The sequence below is a fragment of the Rhinatrema bivittatum genome, chromosome 18 (assembly GCF_901001135.1).
Source record: "Rhinatrema bivittatum chromosome 18, aRhiBiv1.1, whole genome shotgun sequence".
NCBI lineage: Eukaryota > Metazoa > Chordata > Amphibia > Gymnophiona > Rhinatrematidae > Rhinatrema > Rhinatrema bivittatum.
In genome coordinates this window covers 33,872,598-33,900,589 of record NC_042632.1, presented here as the reverse complement: position 1 = coordinate 33,900,589, position 27,992 = coordinate 33,872,598, and the positions used below count along the sequence as shown (strand labels likewise).

The 27,992-nt window shown below is 41.2% G+C and overlaps 1 protein-coding gene across 1 annotated transcript in view; it reads right to left on the bottom strand.

The window, feature by feature from the left end:
* The window catches only part of MAML1 (mastermind like transcriptional coactivator 1), a 49,745-nt gene extending 26,260 nt beyond the window's left edge, over positions 1–23,485 (bottom strand). Inside the window, exon 1 of the mRNA XM_029583693.1 lies at positions 22,581–23,485. Within this exon, the coding sequence (XP_029439553.1) occupies positions 22,581–22,910 (330 nt within the window). The 5' untranslated portion in view covers positions 22,911–23,485. The remainder of the gene's footprint in view (positions 1–22,580) is intronic.
* Positions 23,486–27,992: the final 4,507 nt, after the last annotated feature.

Below are 27,992 nucleotides of genomic sequence, written 5' to 3'. Positions count from 1 at the left end.
CAAAATTCGGCTGCCAGAATTTTAACAAACTCCAACAGAAGAGACCACATCACACCTATCCTGAAAAACCTACATTGGCTCCCAGTAAACTTCAGAATTCTACACAAGTGTCTCACCATCATCCATAAAGCTATCTACAATAGAACTCCCATCGATTTACACAACCCTCTCACGTTACACCTCTCTTCCAGACCCATCAGAGAAGCATACAAAGGTACGCTACACCCCCCCAGCTAAATTCACACACCTCTCATCCACTAAAGATCGAGCCTTCTCGACAGCAGTGCCAACCATTTGGAATAACATGCCCCCAGACCTCAGACAAGAACCCTGCATGCTGACATTCAAAAAGAAACTCAAGACTTGGCTATTTCTACAAGCCTTCCCGGAGCTATGACATCCCCTGCTGCTACAACTCACCATAGTCCACCAAACGATGTTCCCCACCCCCAACATGGTTTCCGATGTTATATTAATCAGTCCTGATTGTTATGAACAAACACTATTCAGTCAGGAACCATATGATGTGCTACAGCCATAAGTATAGGATACCGTGTATATATTTGATAACATTCAATCCGGAGTACAAGCGTATATTGTAGTCCTAAGCAGATGTCCAGATATTATTTATTTTGAGACTAATAATTATTTATTTCTATGTCAGTCATTCCTCTGGCTTTTCCTCCTCCCAGTTCAAGTATCCCTGTTTTATTGTAACTTTCTCTCACTTTTTCTCTCTTCGGCTATGGTTCACTGTTAATTTTTAATGTTAATGCCTACTGTTTGTTATTGCACCACTGTTTATTGTAAACCGATATGATATGATTGGTATCATGAGTGTCGGTATAAAAAAGCCCTAAATAAATAAAGATACAAGTCAATTAATGATTATGACATACAATTAACCCTGATTTTAGTGACTAATTTTAGTCTTGTTGCTGATCATTCACAAACTAAGAAGTCACCTAGTTATCCATTTTAAAAGGAACCAAATAATTTAAAACACCTTAAATTGAGAGACATACCTACTCCATAATCAGCTTTAAACCTTTAGCAAATTTATAAAATGAAGATGCAGACAGAAGTCCAGTAGCAAGCTGAAGACTATCTAGTCTTTTGCACAGAGTGCTGCCATATGTATATGTATGCTTATCTGCCTGTTGGTGAAATGATATACGTGTACACACAATGCAAATACCATTTCCACCCTCTGTAAAGGAATATTTCCTGAGATTACTCCTGAGTCTACCCCCTTTCACCTTCATCCCATGATCCCTCATTCTACAGCCTCCTTTCCACTGAAAGAGGCTGGTCTTCTATACATAGAAACCTTTGAGATATTTAAATGTCTCAATCATATCTCCCTTACCTTGCCTTTCCTCTATCCCGGTATGCTTCATATCAAAGACCACTGAACATATTAATAGCCACTGGCTCCATCCCGCTTATATCCTTTTGAAGTGCGATCTCCAGAATTGTACACAGCATTCCAAGTGACATCTCACCAGGGACCTAATACAGGGGCAATATCACCTCTCTCTTTTTCTACTGACCATTCCTCCCCCTATGTAGTCAAGCTTCTTTCTAGCTTCAACTGTGGCTTTATCCGTCTGGCCACCTTAAGATACATTCACCCCAGGATCATGCTCTTCCTTCGTGCTTAGAAGAATTTCACCTCCAGCATCGTAGCTGTCCCTTAGGTCTTTGCACCCTACATTCATTACTCTGCATTTATTTATTTTTTTTAGCAATACCAGACCTTAGACCATGCCTCGAGCTTTGCTAGATCACTCCTCATGTTTTCCATTCCTTCCTGGCTGTCCACCCCTTTACTAATTTTGGTATCAGCAGCAAAAAGACAAACCTTTCCCCGACATCCTTCGGATAAGTGGCTCACAAAAATGTTGAAAGTCCTCTGGGGCTGAGGAATAACTACTGTATCTGAATGTAACTCGCCTTGAGCTACCAATGAAAGGATGTGAGCTAAATTCAAATTGTACTCTTATCAACTGAATTGTGTAGCTCTTGTGCCTTAGCAGGGTTTTGAAAATCCATTCAACCTGGTGCACGTGCATTTTCATGGCTGGCAAGCAGAGTTGAATGGGACTGGGACAAAGTAGTATGTCTGATTTTGGCTGGGGCCCTCTGGCCATGACTGGGGTTTGGAGGAGGGGCTACAATGTGCGGCAGCAGGGCTGCTGGAAAGGGTGTGAAAGGGCTGCACAGAGAGAAGCGAGGAAAGGCGGAAGATGAGAGCTGCACTGGAGTACAGTACATGGCACATACAGTGAGTAAGCCAGGCAGGGATTTTCAAATCCTTGTGCCTTACAATTAGGGATCATATGCTGCTTTTGCTTTTTCTTGGGTCAGGTATAGCCATAAACTCTCTAAACAGCTCAAACAATATACCTTTCTTAGAAGGGCTTATCCTCAAGAATTAGGAAAATATAGGTAAGTGACTGGAACATGTTTAAAGAACTCAGTTCTATGGAGATAACATCAACAATTTTTAAATAATAAAGTCCTATTTCATCTTGGATAACCTAAGCACAGTCTTTCTGAAGACCAGGAAGCTTGTTCGTTAAATGACTCAATAGCAAGCAGATCCAAGAATCAAGTCAGCATCATCCACAACTAGAGAATCTCTACCTTGCTGACACAGCCCAAAGACCAGAAAAACCTGCCTGGTCAGAAGTCTGAAAACATTTTACTTTATGGTTAGAATAGTTAGGGAACAAAAAAAAAAAAAACATGTTTGCCATGCTTGGTACAAATCCTTTTTGTTGGGCAGTTTAGAGTCAAGCAATGACTTTTATCACTTGCTACTGCTTGGCTATTTTACTGCTTTTTGATGTGGTTTTTCACCCATTACCTATGCAGATTCACTATGTTTTGATTTTATGAGTTGTGATCATGACTTTTTTTTTTTGAGAGATTCTTACTGGAAGCTTAATTTGTTTTTTTTGGGGTTTTTTTTGTTTTTTTTTCACAGTTACACATTTTCTGTATCAGGACTGTCTGCTTCTAAGTACCAAGCACCATTGTTTGGGAACTCTTTACCACCATTTGATATTTAGGAAGCTTGTTAAAACAAGCACCTGGAGGTGCTTAAGATTCATGTGTGTGTTTTGTTATTGTATTATATTGTAAGGTCATTGACCTTTGAATTACTGTTATTTCTGATTTTTATTGATCTCTCTTGGAAGACTTTATATTAAGAATACATCTAATCTTACTAGCTGGCATTTTGTTCACAGCTAGAATTACTATGCTAAGATTCACTCCTGTATGCACCGAGATGTAGTTCCCCATTACCGCAACCTCACAGAGCCTGAGCCCATGGCACCAGACACACTCAGGGTGTCTTTAGTGACAGGAGATCCGAAAGCCCTTCTTCCTTTCCTGATCTGCCAACACAAGGCTGCTAAGCTCAAGAGCCTGCCACATCCACTCCCTCTCCATAAACCAAACCTGAAGTGGCTTCAGATACCGCTGCAGGTCGGGCAGGGCAGCATACACAGTTTGACCTACTTACTCACAAACCCATACGAGGAGGTGCACTTGGGTGTGCACACATGTTCAATGTGTGCACACCCAAGTGCACACATTGAACACACATTGAACACACACCCAGCAGGTCCAGCTCTCTGGAACTCGATCCCACCTGATTTGAGACAAGAGCCATGCTCTTTAACATTTAGGAAAAGACTAAAAACTTGGCTTTTCAAAAAAGCATTTCCAAGCCTTGAATAAAACCTCCTCTCACTAGCACTAACTCGTATGCAATAATGGAATGTAAACACGAATCAACCAACCTCAAACCCTCTCTCACTAATTCCTGCTGAATATTTATCATACTATTACCATTCACAACTGTGTCATATTTATTCATTTGATTACCTATGTACCGTTTCATAGTCTTATTTTTCACTTGCTATTCTAATGTATCAATAGGCTGAAATGTAAATTGTGCTGTTCAATTTCTCCCCTTCCATCCCAAGTTTATTTTCCTTGTTTTTTGTAACTTTCCCTCTCCCTTTTTCTGATTCACTGTATTTAAAGTTCAAGGTTCTTATTGAAAATATTGTTTTTTACGTTACGTTATGCTTTACACTCCTTGTTATTTGTAAACCGGGTTGATGTGATGCCTATCATGAAACTCGGTATAACAAAAACAATAAATAAATAAAATAAATAAATGTCGATTGTGCACACAAATCTTTAACTCCTTATTAAACTCGGACTAAATGCACAAAAAATGGATTTTACAAACATAAAAAAAAACATGCATTTGCATTAGCGCTCCTCTGTGCAAGCTCCATGTTAATCAAGGAATTAGCTAACGTCACTGAATGTCAGCACACATTTTCTTTACCTGCATTCTTAAAAAGGTGAATTTTAGCTTCGGTAAGCTAAGAGTATTCTAATGCATCAGGAGCATAAAAAAAGGTATGTTAACCTGAAAATGTGTGCAGAAAAAAGGGAAGGAGTAGTCTAGTGGTTAGAGCACAAGGCTGAGAACCAAGGAAACCGGGTTTTAAATCCTGTTGACGCTGCTTGTAACCTTGGACAAGTCACTTCACCTTCCATTGCCTCGAGTACAAAAATCAGATTGTGAGCCCTCCGGGGACAGAGAAATACCAAAGTACCTGAATGCTTTCTACACTTTAAATCCAAAATACAGGACCCCCTGCATCACAAAGTCCAGCTTCAGCCTGACAGACCTTATTGTCCTCATGAGCTGTTATATTTCCAGGGTTAAGAAAACGTGAGTTCAGCCTACGCATCTCTCTCTGCAAGGGGAAGTGATTTACTCATGCCTTATTACATCAGCACTTCCAAGCAGGCACAGCTGCTGGGTAAGCTGCTGCCTCAACCGGCAAAAAAAAAAAAAAAAAAAAAAAGAAGAGGACAGCTGTACTGGAGTGAAGTGGTGACGTCTGAAGGAAAACCTCTTCTAGAGCTGCTTGCAATGCTGCCACTGACAGCAGGGAGAGGAACGCTGGGCGGGCAGGGGACCACAGGCCCAACGTTCATCATGGGTTGGTACATCTTGGGCAGCCCCTGCTCCTTTGCGTAGGGGCACTGCAAAGCTAAAACCCAGTCCGGTTTACTAACATGAAATTAGGATTAGTTGGCAACCATGCTTGTGATAGCCGTAACTCATGAAAGACAGAATTGTACTTCAAAACCAAGGATGAAAAAACAAACAAATGGGAGACTTTCTATTTAAAAAAACCCCAATACACCCACCCTTGAAATTAAAATACTATGTACACAAAATTTCTAATAAAATGTCAATACACTGCCCTTTCATGCCAACTTGCATGGTCCCAGAACTTACTACTGACAGTATGTGTATTCTTGGTCTGATACTAAAAGTGAGAGATTCTAGTTTCAAAGAAATAAAGATCAAAAAATAAACTGCAGGCAATACCTTTTTATTGAACTTATTACATTGGTGATTAGCTTTCCAGAGCTATGCTCACTCTCTCACATAAGTTACAGAGGATGATGTTGTAATATACAAGCAGATTAATCAGTTGTATTACAAAGATGGCCTTTGTTTTCAAAGCTCTAATGAAATGAAAGTGAAAAAACTGGGGGGGGGGGGGGGGGTGTATGTTTGCAGGAAAGTGAGAAAACCCAAGGAGACTAAAAGCAGAAGTTTTAGCTACTAGTCTTGAGGAGTGCCTGGCAATGGACGAGAAAACTAACGTCCATGTTAAGATCCTTTGAGGCCGATGCACACAGCTTAATGCGTGCTCTGTACGCGCTAGGTTAAACCCCCATGCAATAAGGGGATCAGCGGGTCCAAAAAGAGCATCCTAACTCACACGTAGCTAATAGCGCTCACCACATGTAAATGCCATGTAGATGAAGCTTTTAGCTATTACCCCTGATACAGAAAACACCGCTCGGCTAACACACCCTTGTTAATGCTGCAAATTTAACGCTGGACCCGAAGCTGGCTTTAAATCATACAGCAAGTCGAGGGCCCATTAGCCGGGCAGTGATTTTCTGCTTCCTTCTACTAGCTACCTGCCTGGTGGAAATGCATAAGCTGTATTGGCTTCTTGTTAGCAGCAGAATCAAGTGCAAGGTGCTATCAGGATTTTAGGATGCTGAAATATTTACTGCAGAGGCTACTTGTGACTCCGTCCCTGTTCTGAGCACGGCTGCTCTTGGTCACTGCAGGGGATTTCACACACCAGCTTTTTTTTCCCGGAGCAAGAACACGGACATTCATATTGATCATCTGTTTTCCTAACCCATGCACCGTCGTCTCCGAGGCGCCAGTTGCAGAATGCTAGGGATGCACAACTGATCCCCAACATGTCCTCTTTAGCATGCCAGCTCATTATAATACTGCATCAGGTGCCAGGAGAGAGATGTTTGTGCACTCATTTTACTGCACATCATATTGCATTGGCCCCTTATGTGTTTGTTTCATCAATTTAATTTTGAGTGGCTCTCTTTCTTGGGTCATTTTTAGTTCCCATTTATTATCCTGATTTTGAGATCAGAGCATTGCATCAAAGATAGAGCTATGAAACGAGAGCCTTATTACGAGAGGATAAAGTTTCTTGCCATTATTAAGAGGGCTGTTCCTGAAAGTGGAATTACTCGTTTCTGAAGAAATGGAATAGCCCTGTACCTAGAATACACAACAGTATCGGAGTCCTTAAAGGAATGCGCACTTTTAGAATTCTCCCTTACAAAATTACAGAGGTCACAGAAGACTATACTATGGCATTTTGTTCATGAATGTCAAAAAATCCACCATTATGCTGCAATGTTTAAACGTTTGGTCAAAAGTTGGGATATTTCTTCATAGTGACATTTCATTCTGGATCCTGTAAAAGTATTTTTACAGTATATATTAGAAATATTGATAAGTTATCATGTAAATGCTAACCTGAACAAATGTGTCTGAATTTTTAATGTCAGTCTCACCAGCCACCCTGGTCTCTATTTTAAATGGAAGTGGCAGAACAGAGGTTTCTTGAAATACAAGTAATGTGTTCTAGAACTGCTCTTTCCGTTTCTTGTAGACGAGCCACTTTGCATGAGGGAATGTCCAACATGCCCTGGCTGATGGAACGTAAATTTGCAAAAGAGCATTGGCCCAAAGAAAAGCAATAAGTTGATGATGGTTATGCACCATAACAGCAATCTTGTACTTCACTCTCCATTGATTCGAGAGCCAATGCAGCTTACACAACACAGGAGTTATACGTTCCTTATTGTGCGAGTCAGTGATAAGGCACACTGTGGCGTTCTGGGGGAGCTGAAGGGCTTTTAGAGCATAAGCGGGAAGGCCCAAATAGACAAAGTTACAATAGTGCTGGCAAATAAATGGACACAGAAAGCAGATTCCAGTTCTAAGTTATTACAAAATTACTATTTGGTCTATAGACAGCTTTATGCTATAGCTCTGAAGGGTAGGGAAAAGTAAACTAGCCCAAACAGGCAGGTAATAGTAAGGATTTGTTTTCTAGAATATTGTACAAAATTAATGTATAGGTTTTCTGATCAAAATAAAAGTTTACAATCCAAATTCTAGAAATCTTTAAAAAATATTGGAATCAATACAGTCATTTCAATATCTCTTCTACAGCAAAGGGTCATGATTACAGACTTTCAGGTCGATACTGTAAGACCGCGGGAGAGCGGACGAACGCCCGCTCTCCCGGCGTGCGCACCGGCCCCTCGCCGGTGCGGGCGATTCAGTATTTAAATGAGGTGACGCGGGAAAAACGGGGAAAAGGAGGCGCTAGGGACACTAGCGCGTCCCTAGCGCCTCCTTTTTGTCAGGAGCGGCGGCTGTCAGCGGGTTTGACAGCCGACGCTCAATTTTGCTGGCGTCTGTTCTCGAGCCCGCTGACAGCCACGGGCTCGGAAACCGGACGCAGGCAAAATTGAGCGTCCAGTTTTTGGCCCAACAGCCGCGGGCCGAATTCAAATTTATTTTTTTTTTACTTTTTGGGACCTCCGACTTAATATCGCCATGATATTAAGTCGGAGGGTGCACAGAAAAGCAGTTTTTACTGCTTTTCTGTGCACTTTCCTGGCACCGGAAGAAATTAGCGCCGACCTTTGGGTCGGCGCTAATTTCTTAGAGTAAAATGTGCAGCTTGGCTGCACATTTTACTTACTGGATCCCGCGCGCATACCTAATAGGGCCATCAACATGCATTTGCATGTTGAGGGCGCTATTAGGTGCCGCGGGTGGGCCGCGTGTTTTCCTCCCCTTACTGAATAAGGGGTAAGGGAAAACACGCGTCCAGAGCAGGCTGACAGTGCGCTCCGGAGCACACTTTACTGTATTGACCTGTAAGGGAGCATGAAACGAAGCAAGAGAGGGCAGAGTTGAGGTCTGTTCTCCTCATTGATACTATGAACAGACTCAAACTTACTATTGCGTTCTAAGTTAGTGTCTAAAAAGTAATGGAACGTAAATATATTAACAGAAGTCTTATGTTGCAGCCTTGTCTCTCTCAAACAGAAGGAGATCTTATATGAGCCACAGACTATGCAATATCTCAGAGGAAGAGCTACTTAAGGCATAATGATTTTTATATATATATATATTTGGCTTTTCAAGCACTTCAAAGCAGGTACTGTATATATGTCCTTGTCCACACAGCTCACAATCTAAATTTGCACCCAAGGCAAAATTTTGCCTAAAGTCACAAGGAGTAGAACAGGATTTGAACTCTGACATCCCTGGTTTGCAGCCCACTCCTCTAACCATTAAGTTACTCCTCCACTCCAAGTTGATGCAATCTGCTATCCAGACAATTTTCATTTGGTAAAACAATACCAGGCTTGCTGAGGTCAAAAGGAAAAGTTGAGTGGACCTTCCCATGGGCTTTGGTCTGTTGCCGGAAGAAGGCAACAGTACTTTTGCAAATTAAACTATACAGGGCTCTTTCACCTTTATAAAGGCATGGCCTGGGGAAAAATGTTAGTAGGATAATTTACTAGTTAAGCTAGAAATGTATTAATTATGTATTTAAATTCTTTTAATATACCGATGCTCAAGACAAGGTCTTATCGTACCGGTTTACAATGAAACTAGGAAAAAACCAATTAACAATATATAGAAGGTAAAAAGTTACATTAAACAAGGGGAATAAACTTGGGCATTGGAAGATAGGAAAGATTAAAAAATCTTTGAATCAGAAAAAAAAAAATCAAAAAGGTATCAACTGCAACAAAATTTTAAAAAGCCAACTAAGCTCATGGGGCCACTAGGCAATGGGCAGAAGCAACAAGAAAAAAAAACAAAAAAAAAAACCCCAGAAATATAAACTTAAAAAAAAAAAAAAAGATGAAAAACCTAAACTAGGTACAGATAAGAGGAAATTGAAAAGAGAGAAAGGCAACTGCAATTGAAAAGCCTGACATTTTCCAAAAAAAAAAAAATTTTAAAAACACATTTTCTTCACAGCTGCTTTACTGACAGACAACCATTGGATCTGCAGAAAAAAATGGAACTGACCAGCATAAAAGTGTATAGTTATGTCAAATTCATAAATAAATTATAGTTTCAAAAAGTGCCTGCTAAATGCAAGCATAATTGCACAGAAAAGATCAAAGGGAAAAGCAAAAAATGGAGTCACAACATGCAGCCTTTTGTAGGTTCAAGTGCCAAGATTTGTATTAATGTCTCGACACTAGGCACTGGACATCACTATTTTCTAAGCAGCATTGCTTCAGTAATGTGTACTTCACAGCTCTCACAAGTGAACGGAAACCTACAGCAAGTTAGCTCTTCTGCTGAGTGATCAAGTAGATTCCTACATTTTTTGGACCACACAAACAAAGCAAAATACATTTCAATCTCATAGCCACTTAGGTCAATAGCTGTTCTTTGTGGGCATACACTCTTTCAAGGTTGCTTACAGTACTTAGTTTGTCGATTGTGGCCAACTTTTCTAACACAAACAGATGAAGTATTGTCCACTCTTCATTGAAAAGGCTGTTCCTTTTGTGGGCCTGGTCAAGACATCCCCATTTCTAGAGGTTCACTCCAGCAGCAATTTAGTCATTGCCAGATTGCCCATGTTCTTCGGACCCTGGCAGTCTCATCTTATTAGCTGCTTGGAGTCATGCCTTCCATAATTGGGGCCCACAAAGCAAAGAAAACTAATAAGCCAACATAAGAACATGCCATACTGGGTCAGACCAAGCGTCCACCAAGCCCAGCATCCTGTTTCCAACAGAGGCCAAACCAGGCCATAAGAACCTGGCATTTGAAAACAAGTCAAGTGGTGAAAAGGAAAAAAAAAAAAAAAAAAAGGAAGAGAAGAGAGGGGCAAAATTAGGACAAAAGCTTCCACCCATAGGAAAAGCAGCCTCTTTTCCAAGCCGCATGCATGCATGGTCTATGGATATGCACGGACCTGAAAATTTTCCAACCTCATCAGATGTTCCCCTGACATGTCCTGAAAATATGGTACTGATAGGAGACCAAACACAGAGGTTATTTGGGATACACATACAGACGGTGATTTCATAAGCCTTCTTTCCCTTCGGAAAGTAGAATTAAAAAAAAAAGTTCGTTTGAGGGCAAGCGACATCATCTATTTCTCTTCTAGTAATTCCTCCCCCTACTTTACCTATTTGAAAAAGTAATCTATTTTTGTCTCTTGTGAGATAAGTTGGTTAAATTATTGCCAAATAATAACACTTCCCTTGCTATAAAACATTAACTTGGCTATCCAGTTGGTGCTTGAATCATACACTGAATGCTGACCATACTCCACCAATTCGTCAATTCAGAAAAACACGCTTCACAGATTATTCAAACCAGTTTCCTGGCTCCATTACTTCCACTGTGTAATATTTTCAGGCCTCTTTCCTTTCAGTTCTGTTTTTATTTCTTATATTTGGGTGGACTAGCAATGGTCTTTTTCTGCTATTATGCTTTTGGGCATTTACAATTGTGTTTATAATAAAAGATGTTACCCTATTTTAGCTACTCTATTTTTTTTTTATTTGTTTTCTTGAGTCCACTATTAACAGCTATATTCATATTCCACCAGCTATATTCTGATTAATGTACTGGCAAGCATGCCTGCATGGACCTCCGAGGAGACCACCACCACAGAAACATCACTTTAACTCAGATTAATAATAGTGGGACTTGCCAGAGAAGTTTTGAGGAGTTTTCAATACTAGTATTTCCACATGAAAAAAAGGGAAACTTAATGACTATTCTTTTAACTATCGCATGAATTATCTAAACATTTTTTGCAGTTGCTGCTGCTGCTTTGAAAGCCTCATGGACAGTCATCAAGCTCTGAACTAACAGCAATAAAATGCTTTCAGTATATACCGAGTCCCTTATCCCAGGAAGGAAATGGGAGTTCATCACAAGGAAGGCTCATTCATATACTAAAAGACATCTTCTGTTGTGTAAATCAGTTGCTGACGGCAGTTTCCTGTGAAATAGAGGCTTGCCCCAGATGTGCACTTCAAAACCGTTTTGCTGCAAGGAAATCTACAACATTCATTATAATTCAAGTTAATGAGATCATGTCCATATTCAGAGCGGGTTAAACAAAAAAAATTGCCAGGAAATCAAAAGGCACATTCTTGTTTACACAGAGTGTGAAAAATCTCAGTACGGTATTTGATTGACCATTGGACTAAGGACCATAAAATAACTTGCTCAATCTCACATCTGTCATGCTGTGGCTTAGAGCAAGGATGCTCAATATCTGACACCTAATTATTACTAGGAATCTCTGCACTGAATCCAGCAAGGGACAGAAGCCCCATACCATGTGGTCTCTCTTCCTCACCTGCATTCTCCTACAGCAGCTACTCTTTGCTATGTCACTCGGCAAATCTAAATCCAGTCTCAATTATCCAACAGCACAGTGAAACAGCAAATCCTCGTCCCAGTGCTAAAGGGACCAGCAGATTGTCAATTCTAGGAGAAATAGATTACTTGATAGCTTATATCTATCTCTCAACTGAGCAAACCACAACCAGGAAGTCAAAGGGACCTAGACTCCAAACACAAAATTTCAAGGGTCACTAGAACACAGTTTTAGAACAAACCTTTGCTATAAGAACATAAGAAATTGCCATGCTGGGTCAGACCAAGCCCAGCATCCTGTTTCCAACAGTGGTCAAACCAGGCCACAAGAACCTGGCAATTACCTAAACACTAAGAAGATCCCATGCTACCGATGCTAGTAATAGCAGTGGCTATTCCTTAAGTAAATTTGATTAATAGCAGTTAATGGACTTCTCCTCCAAGAACTTATCCAAACCTTTTTTGAACCCAGCTACACTAACCACATCCTCTGACAACAAAATCCAGAGCTTTGTTGTGCCTTGAGTGAAAAAGACTTTTCTCCGATTAGTTTTAAAATGGTCTACTTGCTAACTTCATGGAATGCTCCCTAGTCCTTCTATTATTCGACAGTTTAAATAACCGATTCACATCTACTCGTTCAAGACCTCTCATGAACTTAAAGACCTCTATTATATCCCCCCTCAGCCGTCTCTTCTCCAAGCTGAACAGCCCTAACCTCTTCAGCCTTTCCTCATAGGGGAGCTGTTCCATCCCCTTTATCATTTTGGTTGCCCTTCTCTGTACCTTTTCCATCGCAACTATATCTTTTTTGAGATGCGGCAACCAGAATTGTACACAGTACTCAAGGTGCTGTCTCACCATGGAGCGATACAGAGGCATTATGACATTTTCCGTTCTATTAACCATTCCCTTACTAGACTGCTGTAGCACACTGAGCCGACGATTTTAAAGTATTATCCACTATGATGCCCAGATCTTTCCTGGGTGGTAGCTCCTAATATGGAACCTAACATCATGTAACTACTTTCACAGTTATTGCTGCATTAGCAACAACTACCTCTGTTAGATCTCTGAATTATATAAAATGCAGCAACAGAAATTTATGGTTTGTATTCATTCCAAAGATACTTCAAATAGAAAAAAAGATCTTATTACTGCTCACTTGAAATCAGATTGTTTTCTTGGTGACATTACCTACAAAAACTATCACACACAAAAGATAACCAGATTAATTTGAAAAGCAGTAACTGAATTAAACAACCACTGTGCTTAGATATTAGTTTAAGAAACTGCGGCGACATGGAGTGCAATGTATCAATTTAAGCTGTGAAAGAACCTAACCAGACTGGCTTAGAAAACCCACTTATCGCAGGCATATTTCTCTCTCTGGAGTAGGACAGATTTCATTTCCCTTCTTCAATCGCACAAGATTTTTTTTTTTTTTTTTTTTAAATCAAGGTAAAGGAAGTGCAGTGGACAGAAACATTCGCAGACTTAAAGGGAAGCAGCAACAGATGCAACTTATTAAATGAAAGGCAGTGGGACATGAAACACATGGGTTCCAACACTGACAGGAAATGTTAATTCAGCTCAAGGAATGCAAGTCTCTCTGACGAAATCCTGAGCTGGCAACAAAGGAAAAACTGCTTAAACAAATACCAGAATCAAAACATCAACCTGCTCCAATGAAAACGCCAGTAGCCGTACCAGAACAATGGTTATAAAATTGAAAATGTGCTCGATGTAGTGTACGTGGATTTCAGCAAGGCCTTGGACGCACAGAAGACTTGTAAACTAATTGTGACTGACTGGGTAGCGGTAAATGGAGTTTTCTTTCAGGAAGGGGTTGGTACTAGCGGTGTGCCTCAGGGATCGGTCCTGGGACTGGTTCTTTTAAACATTTTTGGGCATGACGTAACAGAAGGGTTGTTGGAAAAGTGGTGTCTTTTCGCCCATGATACCAAAATCCGCAACAGGGTGGACAGTCAGTTTGGAGGGGAAAATGAGGAATTATCTAGTGAAGCTTGAGGGACGGCCTAAGGTCTGGCAGCCAAGATTTAATGCTAAAAAAAAAATGCAGAGTTATGCATTTAAGATGCCAAAACCCAAGGGAAAGGTACAGTATTGGAAGAGAAATTCTTCTAAGCACAAAGGAAAAAGCAGGAGCTGAGGGTAACTGTATCTGATGATCTTAAGGTGTGCAAACAAGTGGATAAAATGATGCCAAAAGCCAGAAAGCTGCTTGGCTGCGAATGGCCAGCAGAAAAAGGGAGGTGATACTGCCCCTGTATAGGTCCCTGGTGAGAGCTCACTTGGATTCCTCTGTACAATTCAGGAGGCTGCAACCTAAAAAGGATATAAACGGGATGGAGTCGGTCCAGAAGGTGGCTACTAAAATGGTCAGTGGTTCTTAAGCATATTGGAATAGACAGTTATAAAGATGTATACCTTACAGGAAAGGCAAGAGATAATGAGAAACATTGAAATACCTCCAAGTTTTCCATGCACAGGACATGAGCCTTCTTCAATACAAAGGAGGCCCTAGAACAAGGGGTGAGAGAATGAGGGTGAAAGGGGGTAGACTCAGGAGTAATCTTAAGAAATATTTCTTTACAGAGAGGGTAGTGGATGTGTGGAACAGCCTCCCCCGTGGAGGTGGTTGAGACAAAACCAATATCTGAATTCAAGAAAGCAAGAGATAAATACAGGAAGCGATGAGAATTATAATGCAAACTGGATGAACCATAAGGTTTTTCCTGCCATCATGTTTCTCTATTTCATGCCACCATTTCATTATTCAGTAAAATGTTCTCAGTATTGTTTTGGGCAGCAGAAGAAACAACTGAAAAGGTTTATCAAGAGACTGATTACTTTACAGAATTATTCACTCGTCTGACACAGATTAAAATATACAGAAACTGCCTCGTGTCCAGCACAAACCATTACACTGACGGTATGGAATCAAAGCAGCAGGAAAATTCACTTGCGCCAGTGGCCCATATCTTAAATAAACTTAGATACCGGTTGTACCGTGTCACTGTGATGCAAGCAGAAAACCTGCAGCAGAGGGTAATGGAAATAGCACCACTGTCCAGATCAAGAATGGATGTGCCACTTCAGCAAAAATAGACATCAAAAACTTTTCACCCCTCAGAAATTGTATCAACCATGTCCTAAACCATGGCAGCACATCACAAACAAAGCACGTACAATGACTAAACTTGCAATATAAGTGGACACCTGAAGCAACAGGAAATAGGAAATACAGAATTTGTAACACAGTAAATGTCAACGGCAGGAGCACTGCCACCAGCAACCAGGCCACTCCTTCTGACCTTAAAATCCACTGTGAATCTGACATCAGGGATGTAGCTACTGTCAATATGATACCGTAAGACATCAGCAAAGCCTATACAGGCAGACACAATGAATGGGAAAACAGTAGCAACTGCAGGGTGAAATAAAAAAAATCTGCTACAAACTTAATTGTTTCACATTTGGTTCTATGGCTAATATAAAAACCAGAGACGTCATACTTTGGCAGCATGGTAAAATCAATGTGATACTGTATTTATTTAAAAATGTTTTTATACCGCTTTTCCAAACAAGATTTAGTCAAAACGGTGTACAAAAGATACAAACCATAAAAATAAAAACAATTAAAAATTACACAAATCTTATAATAAAATAAGAATACAATAAAACAAGCTCAGAAATTAAATCCTAACAAAAACAAGATAAGATAAGCGGTATATGAGGGGAAAACTGAAAAACGGATGGTTATGTGATGTGTAAAGTGGTTAATGTTTGAGGTAATTTTGAAAGCAATCTGAAACAGGTGGGTTTTTAAGGATTTCTTAAAGTGAATTGGATAGTAATCTTAATGAATCTGGCAATGCATGCCAAAGGATGGAACCTGCTACTGAAAAGGCCCTTTTTCTTGTGATATCTAATCGTGCTGGCCGAGGTGAAGGGGTGTCTAAGAAGTTTTTTTTGTTAGCGATCTCAGATGTCTAGTGGGTTTGTGAATATGAAGTAGAGAGCAAAGCCAAGTGGAAGAAGAGTTGTGGATGAGTGAATGGATAATGGTAAGGATTTTGTACTGTATTGGAGAGATGTGATTTCTAACAGAAGTACCTGATACGATACGTGCTGCCGCATTCTGGGCTAATTGTAATCATTGGATGGTATTATCGGGGAGACCTAGATAAAGAGAATTGCAGTAATTGAGACCTGAAAAAAATAAGAGATTGAAGGATAGTACGGAAATCCTGAAAGAACAGTAATGGACGAAGACACAATGAATGGGAAAGCAGTAGCAACTGCAGGGTGAAAAAAAAAATAATCAGCTACAAACTTAATTGTTTCACATTTGGTTCTATGGATAATATAAATACCAGAGACGTCATACTTTGACAGCATGGTAAAAACAATGTGATACCGGGGTATTCAGTAATACCCCTTTAACTCACAAGAACAAAACTTCTCTCCAATAGATGAATACTTTAAATAAGCTAGTAGTGATTACTACCACCACATAGAAATTTTTCACCCTAAACAAACTATGCTGCTGACATTTCTTTAACAACTTATGGAGCAGACTAGTTAAAATAGTTTGTCTACAGTACATTAGTGATTTTTAAGACCTAGGTGTAGGTTTAAGCATGGTTTAATGGGACAAAGCCAACATGGATTTAGCCAAGGGAAGCTTTGCCTCACCAATCTGCTACCTTTCTTGAGGGCATAAACAAACATGTGGATAAAGCTGAGCTAGTTGATACAGTGTATCTGGATTTCCAGAAAGCATGTCACAAAGTCCCTCAGGAGAGGCTTCTTAGGAAGAGATAGGGGGCAGTGACCTATTGTGGATTGCCAACTGGTTAAAAGACAGAAAACAAAGTAGTGGGGAATTGTCCCAATGGAGAAAGGTGAATAGTGGAGTATCCCAGGGATCTGTTCTGGGACCACTGCTTTTTAATGTATTTATAAATGACCTGGAAAGGGGAACAAGTAGTGAGGTGATCAAATTTGCCGATGACACAAAATTATTCAAAGTTGTTAAATCACAAGAGGATTGTGAGAAATTGCAAGACACTGCAAAACTGGGACTCCAAATGGCAAAAGAAAGTTTATGTGGACAAGTGCAAAGTAGTACACGTAGGAAAGAGAAACCCAAATTATAGCTATACTGTGCAAGGTTCCACATTAGGAGTCACCACTCAGGAAAAGGACCTAGGTGTCATTGATAATACATTGAAATCCTCTGCTCAGTGTGCTGCAGCACCCAAGAAAGCAAATAGAAGGCTAGGAATTATTAGGAAAGTAATGAAGAATAAAACAGAGAATATCATAATGCCTCTGTATCACTCCATGGTGCGATCTTCAGTATTGTGCGCAGTTGTGGTCACCACATCTCAAGAAATATAAAGCAGAATTAGAAAAGGTACAGAGAAGGGCGACCAAAACGATAGAGAAGATGGAAAGAGGTTAGGACTCTTCAGCTTGGAGAAGAGATGGCTGAGGGGAGATATGATAGAGATCTATAAAATAATCATGTGGATGCAATATCATGCACAAAAAAAAGTACGTCCAACTTGGATGCACGTTTTTGTTTTTTTTAACAAGTGCACATCCCCTCTCTTGGGTGCTCGGCTGTAATACTCAAATGAGCTGGTGCGCTAAGAAGGACATGCAATTGATAACTTGAGAAGTGGTTGTGCACAGGTAAGGAAAACAGGTTAGTAAAATGGACTCTTGTAAGTTGAGCTCCCTTTTTCTAACATGATTGCTGTTGAGATTTTTTTTTTTCCATATTACAGCTTTCTGTGGTTCCTCCTGCTTAGTACTGCAATGATATTAAGTAGGAGGAACCACAGAAAAGATGAATTTTTGCTTTTCTGAGCATAACTTGGGGTGCCCTCAAAACTTCACACCAGGCTCTGGGCTGACGTTAATATTTGAGGGTTAGAATGTGCGCGTCTGGCACACTTATTTGTTTCTTACATCAAGGGTACTAGCAGCCTCATAGACATGGCATTGCATGCGATGAGTGCTATTAGCTACATGCCATTTTGGATGCGCTAATCCCAATATTGCATTGGCGTATGTCTAGCATATCCAAAATGCGCATCCAACCGCATGTTTAGCAACCCGCTAAGCTCAGTGCCCGATACTGCATCGGCACTATTGAGTGGAATGGAATGAGTAATTGTTAATCAGTTTACTCTTTCGCAAAGTACAAAGACCAGGGGACATCCACTGCTTATTCTCAGGATAAGCAGCTTGGAATCTATCTACCCCTTGGGATTCTGCCAGGTTCTTGTGTCCTGGTTTGGCCACTGTTGGAAACTGGATACTGGGTATGATGGACTTTTGGTCTGACCCAGTATGGCAAGTCTTATGTTCTTTTCCCCTTATTTTTTTTGAACAGAACACTGTATGCTCAGCAAAGAACAGGGGATGTATTCTCCCATGTTTCTTATGAGAGTGGAAATATTGTGGTGGGGTGCAAGGCACCCTATTTCAACCAAAAGGCCAAGACAGCATCAATCAGCCAGAGGCAGAAATGTGATTCACTATACCCCAATTTCTATATTGCGCTTTATGAATTCCCCACAATTGAAAGCCCAGGATGCAATTCTTAACTGGTCAAGACTCTTAAGTGTTCTCAGTGCAAAACCCTGATCCTGAGGATAGAGACAGATACATATTATGCTGATCCATGAGGACTCCCAGCCAGAATCAATAAAGCTGGGTTTGAATACAGGCCTCTTACTTTCAAATCTAGCCTCACTGTATTTGGCTGGGAGTCCTCGTGGAACAGCATATCATCTGTCTGTAGCCTCAGGATCAGGTTTTTGCACTAAGAACATTTATAGTCTTGACTAGGCTGAGCTGTGATTCAAACTCCAGACTCTCCTCTGGCAGAAAAGGAAAGATCTTTATCTGTCACTTGACACAACTAATTCTGATACTCCACAGCTAGTGCAACAGGGAAAGGCTTCACAGTTGTATAAAACTGGCCATTAACAAAAAAACATTTCATGGAGACGAGTTTATGCTACTTACTTTTTCCTTCTTTGGTACAGAAATTTGCGTATGGTTTTGACTATTAACCAATAACAGGGCTGCCTTCAAAATAAACTCTTTGATGACTTCATAATGCGCTCTGACCACCTCATGGTTTCAACTCTCTCTTCTTCAGAGAGAGTTGACACGTGTGACATTTTGCTGTATTTCAAACTCTGATTAGGGAAGAGCAGTGGAAGAGCACCTCCAATGAGTATACAATCTCCTCTGATCTCCCTGAGATTACTACTGAACTGGCTTGGCAGGTTTCCCTATAGAAAAGTAAGGTAAGAAATCCCAAACAGCAATTCTAACGGGCCAATGCAATATCGGGTGCTCAGGTCAATGCGCCACTAAACACGCAGTTGGACTTACGCCCGATGTAATACCGGATTTAGCACGTCCAAAACACGCATCTAAGCCAGAGCATAGCTAATGGCGCTCATCACATGTAAATTCCATGAGGATGAGCGCTATTAGCTTTTAGCCTGCGATTCAAAAAATTTCTGCACGTAATATGGCAAGTTTAGCGACAGTCCAGGAACTGGTGTTAAGGGCATGCCAAGCTAGAGAGCTAAAAAAAATTCCTGTTTCCTGTGGAACCAGAGAAAGCACAGTGCCAAAAATGTCTTGGAAAAAAAATTAATTCTGGGAGCCCAATATACACGCACAATATATATTGTCAAGGCTGCGTATACTGTGCCGGTAGCTTGTATTGAGCATCCGTTTCCCTAACCCGCACTGACAGCCACATCTCCTGGGCGCACGATGACAAGGCAGCGCTAGGGACGCACAATTTCCCCTACCACCCCCTTTTTAAGGTGGCAGCTCATTAGCCTACTGCACTAGGTGCCCGGGAGAGGTGGATGGGCGTGCGTTAGGAAAGCGGGCTCTCAATCATGAGCACCCGTTTTTCGCATGACTATACTGCATCAGCCTGTGGTGGGATCTAGGGCACATGAAAAGTATGAACTAGAAGTCACTGGGTGTTCTGTCTTTGGCAGAAACTGAAATGAAATTGTAAGAATGGTTCAAAAGTTATTGAGGGTAGGGAGAGATATTTTACACGGATATGATTATTTTATAAGGCCTGATTTTTTGTAGAAAACTAGGCTAAATATGCTTGATGACATCACAATTTACTCTAACCTAGTTGAGGTTTCAACTGAACTGACCTGTTTCCCTATAATACATTAAAAGCAATGCAAAGCTAGAAAGTGCAAGGGGGGGGGGGGGGTCACAGGGGGTGTCAACAATGGCTGAACATGAAGGAAACGGGATGATGTGTATGTTGACTAATCTACTGAGATTGGTGGATCAGCAGAATAGAAACTGTGGAAATAAATAATTAAACCAAGAGATGAATGAAGAAATCAGAAGTAATTAGAGGGAAGGATAGACAGACCTGATGATCTTATAGGACCTATCTCCCTGTAGGAAACTAGGCTGACAGAAGTACAAACAGATATTAATTGCATCTATGAGCTGAAAAGTGAGTGATACACAGCCACCAGTTCAGCCTGCTGTAATTACTTGGTAATTGAGGGGCCAATTTACTAAGCAACATTAAAAACTGGCCACCATAACATGTTATTAATGTGCGTTAACAGCCAATTTTAATATGGCTTATATTACAGCAAATGGGGCCTATTTGTTAATGTGCATTAACACTTGCGTGGTTACACAGCAGTACTTGTTAGTAAATCAGCCCCTTACTAAAATGTACTGGGTTTTGGTTTCTTTTTTTGATGATCAAGGCTTAAGTTTCCTACTCTTTTGGTTTGAAAACCACTTTGCAAATCACCAACACATCACAATTAATCTTTTCTACGCTAATTCCATCAGGAAATGGCAAACTGTGTTTAATTAAAGTTTAAGATACCATGAAATAGACCTACATTATTTTCTTGAGGACATACTGCTAGAGAGTTGCACATGAATGAAAGCAAAGACATATTAAGATTCAGGCTAGGAGAAGCTGTTTCTAACACCGTAAGCCATCTTTTCAAAATGGGTCAAATATCCCTCTCACCACACAAAGCAATATATCCCACTAAAAGCTTACATAAAAAAACAACTTGTTTTAAGTAGTAAATTAACAACTAATAAAAGTAAGGGATGATAGAGAAAGCCCAATGGACCCATCCAATCTACCCGGATTAAGACTGTTCCTCTCTAGAAATCTACTCATTCCCCCAAACACCATCTTCCTCACCTCCCTCCACAATAGGCCAAAGTATGTTCCTGTGTTTCATTTCTTCTATTACCCCACATCAACCTTTTACTGCTGTGCTCTTTTTTTTTTTTAATAACCATACAGGTTAAGCATAAGCATCTAGTACAGCTGTTCCCCTACTTTTTCCATCTGGAATTCACTTACACCACAGGTGTAAAAGTAAAAAAATGGCATCACAGTTTTAGTGTCCAGTCCAGTCATGTTTTAAAAAAATGAAAATAAATCCATAAACTAGCTTCCAAAATTAACAACAGATATCAGGCATATTGCTTCCTTCAGTCTCTTAAGTGAAATAAACTACAGGCTGACAAACCCTTGTTGAGCTTACCAGAAAAGCTTCTTTTAAACAACTTACAATCCAATAAAGAAATCACTTACACCTGGTTGGATACCCTAACTGCCTGTTAGGGAAGCTGTCCTTTAATGCTATAAATTTATTTAAGGTTTTTTTATACCGGCATTCAAGAACTCGTTCTCATCATGTCGTTTACAGAAAACAGGGGTGCAAAATATAACCAAAAACATAAATAAACGTGGAGAAGAGAAGCAGTTACAATTAACAAGGGTTAATGAACGGGGATTGTAAGAAATAAAAAAGAGATAGAGGATACCAGAAAAGCTTCTTTTAAACAACTTACAATCCAATAAAGAAATCACTTACACCTGGTTGGATACCCTAACTGCCTGTTAGGGAAGCTGTCCTTTAATGCTATAAATTTATTTAAGGTTTTTTTATACCGGCATTCAAGAACTCGTTCTCATCATGTCGTTTACAGAAAACAGGGGTGCAAAATATAACCAAAAACATAAATAAACGTGGAGAAGAGAAGCAGTTACAATTAACAAGGGTTAATGAACTGGGATTGTAAGAAATAAAAGAGATAGAGGATAGCAGAAAAGATAGAGATAGAGGATAGCAGAAAAGAGATAGCAGTTGGTAAATAAAACTTATTTACCAACTGCTATCTAGCAATAGTGTACTTTTGATTTTTCTGGTCAAAAATAGTCAAGCATATATACTATTTCAGTGTTACATCAACACATGCCCAATTATTTGCTTAACGGTATCATCATCTAGATAATGCCAACCAAATGGTAAAACAATACTAAGCACAGCCCAAAAAAAAAAAAACTGGAAGCATAATCATTGAAATATCATAACTTAATGATCCAAACTAAATTCTCTACTACAGAAGAAAAAAGTCATTAGCCAACTAACAGGTGTCGATCTCAGAAGTTCGCTCCCAATTGCCTATACCACTCCACAAACCTTCTCATGCACAGAGACAAGTTCGCTCCCCCGTTTACAACCTCCAACATGACTTGAATGGCTGAGCCTAAACCTTACCACAACTAAAAAGTAAACACATGATTTCCAGCTGTCAACACATTAGCTGAGCAGTTCTCGGTGCCAGGTCAGAAAGATGCATTTCTTACCGCTATCAGGTTGCTATTGCGACTCTGCTCTCCGCTGCTGTCCGCCACCTCCAAGCCGTTGGTCCCCGCTGCCAGGCTTCCCCGGAGCCCGCCCGGGTCGGCGGGGGTCGAGGAGGGCTGCTGCTGCCGGTGCTTGCCGGCCCGCTTGGCCTTGGCCTGCAGGCAGCGCTGGTGCAGCGCGAAGGTGTGCTGCCTCTCCAGCTCCAGGCGCTCCGAGGAGCCGGCCTCGTAGCGAGCCTCGCAGGAGCCGTGGTGCCGCCGGCAGAGCTCGATCCTGCGACGGAGGCGCTCCATGACGGCGCTGTGCCGCGGGACCACGAAGTCGGCCATGGGCGCGCCGCATGGACCGGGCCCCTCCGCGCCGGGGGGGGGGGGGAAGAGAGAAAGGAAACGCTGGGCGGACGGGGACACGCTAAAGGCACCGGGGGAAGGCCAGCATGGGCCTAAGGTTTTCTCGCTGTGCCCAGGGAGCCTCACGGTGTTCTCCTCCCACCTGCCTCCCTTCGCAGGGCCGCCATTGGAAGGGGAATGCTACGGACAGGACAGACGGGGACACCCGGTTCTGGGACGGACAGGAAAAAGTCCGCTCCAGGCCTTGCCGGGCCTGCAGCTCGGCTCCCGGCTGTCCCCCTCCTTTTCCCCACAGGCCGGGCTCTACTTCAGGCCTAAGGGAGGTGCGGAAGAGGAGCCCCCCTCCCCCCCGGTCCGGCCGGGACACCACTGTCCCGGGGGAGAGCAGCAGCAGGAGGAGGTGGAGCGTGGCGCCTCCCGTCCCCCTGCGCACAGAAGCGGCCGCGCCTGCTCGTCTCACTCCGAATCAGAGCGGAGCCAGCCGTGGCCGCCAGCTCGCCATTGTTACTCGCACTTCCGCCATCTTGAAATTGTTTTTCGGGCTTCGCGGAGTTCAGAAAGGCGAAGGGGGGGGGGAAGAAATACTTTGCGTGACGTAGAACGTACGCCGACCGTTACCGTGACGAGCACCTCGACTGGCGAATCAGGCAGCCCGGAGGCTGTTCAGGAGCCGGGCCAAGCTTTCCAGGATGTTGACGTTGAATTTGTAAATGACATTGAAAGGAGCCAATTACTTTGTTCGTTTCATACTAGGGCGAAGAAGGACTGGTGCACGCTGGAACCAGCAAATCACGAGAAACTTTGCTTAAATCAGATTCTGAGTAGGCGGGGCCTAAGTAGGTGTGATTGACATACATACTCCCACACAAGTACTTTGAAGAGTTGGTGATCTTCCCAGACTAGTACACAACAAAACAAGTTTCTGAACAAAGACGTGCTTTTTTTTTTGAAAGCGATAAACATAGAGCTCTGTCTTTGAAACATAAACAGCGCAGCACATAAAAAAATGACTCAAGTCGCTTTGGCCAAACAGAAACATGAGGATCATCACCTATGAAGCACTAGGTATTAACCTAAGTTAGTTCAATTACAGGATAGTGCATAGGCTAGGTCCCACTGCGCCTGATTCAGCTTTATGGCAGGCAATAAACCATAAAGAGAAATTATTATTATTTAACTAGAACTGTAATCTCCCGAGTTTTTATGAATCAGCCTCCCTCTTTTTGACCAAGCATGCTACCATTTACTTACTAAAAAAAAACCAAAACAAAACCCTTATTGTACTGCTTTTCAATATAAGGTTAAAATTGAATGTTTTTGAATGTTGGCAGGTACGTGATAGATGTTAGTTAAGACGTCCCCGTCCCCCGTCCCCCCATTTTTGTTAGATCCAAATAGAAAAGGCTTATTTTTAACTTCACCATAATATTGGCTCTCAGCTGAAACTAACCTCGACATAAAGCTATTTCATTTTGTTTGCAGAAAACTGCTAGCATTCGCATTTTTTAACAAAGCCACTTCTTCTGAAAATGTCATTTCTCCTGTGCATATTAACAATTGAGGCAAGAGCCTTGATCTGACTTGGAAAGGGGAAGTTTTATTAAAGAAAAAGTGGAAAATGTTCAGTTCATGTACGCCAAAGAAGAGAGGGTCTCGCTCCTAAATAAGGATAGATGGCAGCTCTGCATTCCTTGCTGTAACATTTCCTCCCATCCAGAGCCTTGGCTAGCGCTCAGAGGCTAGAATCACAGGACGGGTTAGGAAAGCCAAGCCTCGCTCTGGCCAGAGGCCACACGACCCCGCAGGGACAAAGAAGGTGGTAATTGGTCAAATAAGGCCAAGAGGCGGGGTTATGCGCCAGGAGGAGGCTTGGAACGCATGGCCTGGCCCGGCCCTTGTTATTAGGATGTAGCCTCCTCTTCAGTACTGGAACGAACTGTCTGTGCTATTTATACATTTGTGAGCATGTTGTCCAGGCTCTGGCTATCTCATTCATTCTCGTTTTATCTTATTTGCCTTGTTGCTTCTTATTCATCGTGGGCTTGCTTCTCCCTCGTCTTTGCTACCACTTCAAGTTTCTCTGTTTCTGATTTTTTTTTTTTTTTTGCCACCGACACCGTTGCGTTTCTGGGTACCAAATAAAATGAAAGGCAGAGGCATAACCCGCATTAAGACATTAAAAATTGGACTAGTTTAGAAATAACGAGAAACCAACATGGAAATAGCTATTTTAATAACCCTATGTTATATACCTTTCATCAGAAAGTTAGTCCTAAAGTTCCAGTGAAAAGTATCAGTCAGCTTGTTTGCTAACTTTTAGTGCTATTTATTTATTGAACATTTTTATATAGCGGGATTCATGTAAAAAATTACATATCATCTCGGTTTACATTGTAACGGTAACAAGCATGTAAGAATGCAATTACATTGAACAGAGCGTAGAACTTGGATCAAATAAAAGGGGGATAACTAAAAAGTTATATTAAATGAAGAATAAATAAGACTGTTTTTCTAGCTGAAGATCTAGGTACATACTGGAGTTAATGTAAGGTCCGGGTATGCTAAATAAGCTTGGACTGATCGGCTGCAAAGTTTGGATGCTAAACTATATGGATAGCCTGATTCGATTGTCTGGTATTTAACCTGCTTGCTAGTAAGGTGAAGGAGGTAAGTCATTGGTATAAATAAAACGCTTGTTCGAATAGCCATGTCTTTAGTCTCTTTTTAAAAGTGATCGGGCATTGTTCCGACCGGAGTTCTGGAGGCAGAGAGTTCCATTGTGTAGGACCTGCTGTGGACATAGCTCGTTTACTTAGAAAGGTTTTGATGTGTGGGGCAAGGAGAGTGTCTCTAGATGCTGCTCTCATTGGTCTGGAGGGTAAATGTGGTATGAGTTCACGTAGAAAACTACAGCAATATTTTCTGTCGTGTTATAGAAAACGATGAATTGAATAAAGAGCTTCTTCGCATCCATAAAGATACACAATCCGCATCTAGAGATGACAAGTAATGAAGGCTAGCTGACAGCTTTTATTTAAGCTTACATTTTAGAAGGCTCTGTTAGGAATGCGTGACAGTGTCCGAGAAAGTAGAGCACAGAACGCATCTGGACTCCCTATAAAGCTATAAAAACTTTGACCCAACTCCTAGGGGAGGATGATGGGATTGTAGGGACCATGAATCCTGCTACTTGCTCCAAGGTTCAGGATACTACATCCTTAGCCTGCTGCTCCAAAATAAAAAAAAAAAAAAAAAGGGAAAGCAATAAGGGCAACAAACAAGCACTACTTTGGGGAGCAAGAGACGATTTTAGCCTCTAAAAAGAAAAAAAATATATATCTCTACATCAAATGAACAGGTGCTAGCTAAGATGGAGTTGGATTCTAAATCCCTCAAAACCTATAATATACAGTACACACCTGACACAAGTAAGGGATCATGTGGGTGCCTGAGCAGGGCCAAAGCTATGGCAGTCCAGGTGATGCTGAAGTTAAATACCAGATAGAAAAAATTAAATGTAAGCTAAAATGATGGCTTTTCTAAAATGCATAACTTAAAACAGCTGAATATAGAAACAATAACAAGGTCAACAAATACTAACTGAAGCATGAAGAGAATGGCTCAATATAACCTAATAATTAAATGTGAAATCCCTGACATCATTTTATTTATTTTAACTTTCTTTACCCTTGCCAATGTCTTACACCTTGAGTCAAATGTATCTAACTACCTCCTTTACCCAGTACCTGTTGATTTATAACTATGAATGTTAATTTTGTAAAGCATTGTGATAGGTTATAGAAAACAGCAGTATAAAAATAAGTTTTGACCAAACCTAGCCTATGGGGCATCTATGTAACCAGTAAGGTGAATCTGTAGATAGAATTGCCACAGCAGCGTTGCAGATTTCCTCCCTCGAGGTTCATCTCAAGTAGGCCTCCATCTCTGCCATGGCCCTCAGGTCAAACCTGCCTCGGCATAACCAAAAGCAATGCAATCTGTTGTCTAATTAGAGTATGCAGTTTGCTACAGCTATTCCAGCCCTATTGGGATCAACAGACATGAAAAGCTCTATGGAATTGCTACAAACTTCAATCTGCCCAGAAGAGCAGGCCAAGCCTCTTTTCCAATCTAGACTGTGAAATGCTTGTTCACTTTTGTGGATATGTGTAGGGAGACTCCATTTGGATGGTTTAACCATATGCAAGGGTGGTAAGGCTCCAGCTCCAAGTGCAGATAGGGAGAAGAAAGATAGTCTTTTAGGGGCCCTGCTACAGCCGTCACTATCACTATCAGAGGATCACTGCCAACAATCAAAACCTCCACTTAGTGCAAAGATGTCCCACAGCCAATACTCCCATAAGCATTCCTCGATTCAATCTGTGCACTGGAAAGAGTGGTCAAAAATCAAACTAGGGTCCAACTTGGTATTCAAATCAAAATCTTTACTGCAACAATAAAATAAGTCAAGCCCATATTCTAAAAAAGCAAACATAAAAATTATTATGGCAATGAAAATAGCTAGTTTGTCCCTACGAGGCCTTACTTCCCTTCCAGGCTCTCTTGCACCATTATCTTAGGAAAAATTTCCCTTGCTTGGAGGGTTAGTTAGAATGGCATTCGGGCACATAGCTAACAAAACGATATAGAAATGTCTCAAAGCAAAATAATTGGAAAGAAACAAATCCCCAAGTACAAAAACCATTAGAAACATGCCAATATGGGCCAAAACTCTCATAATTCAAATTTAAAAATGTTCTGATATCTCCAATCCAAGAGTCCAATCTTTTGTCTCCTCCTCTAATACAAGAGTCCAAGCTTTCTTTTGTTGTCAAGTCCAATGTATATTCTCATCACCCAAGCTATTTCTGGTCACCTGAGCAAAAAGATCTTTGACCCAGTCCTTTTGAGATCCCTGGGGTATGCCCTTCCCTCAGGCACTGGTCACTTCTTCCAAAGCAATTCTTCAGTTTCTTTTCTCAATAGTCCATAAGAACATAAGAAGCTACTATACTGGGTTAGACCGAAGGTTCATCAAGCTCCGCATCCTGTTTCCAACAG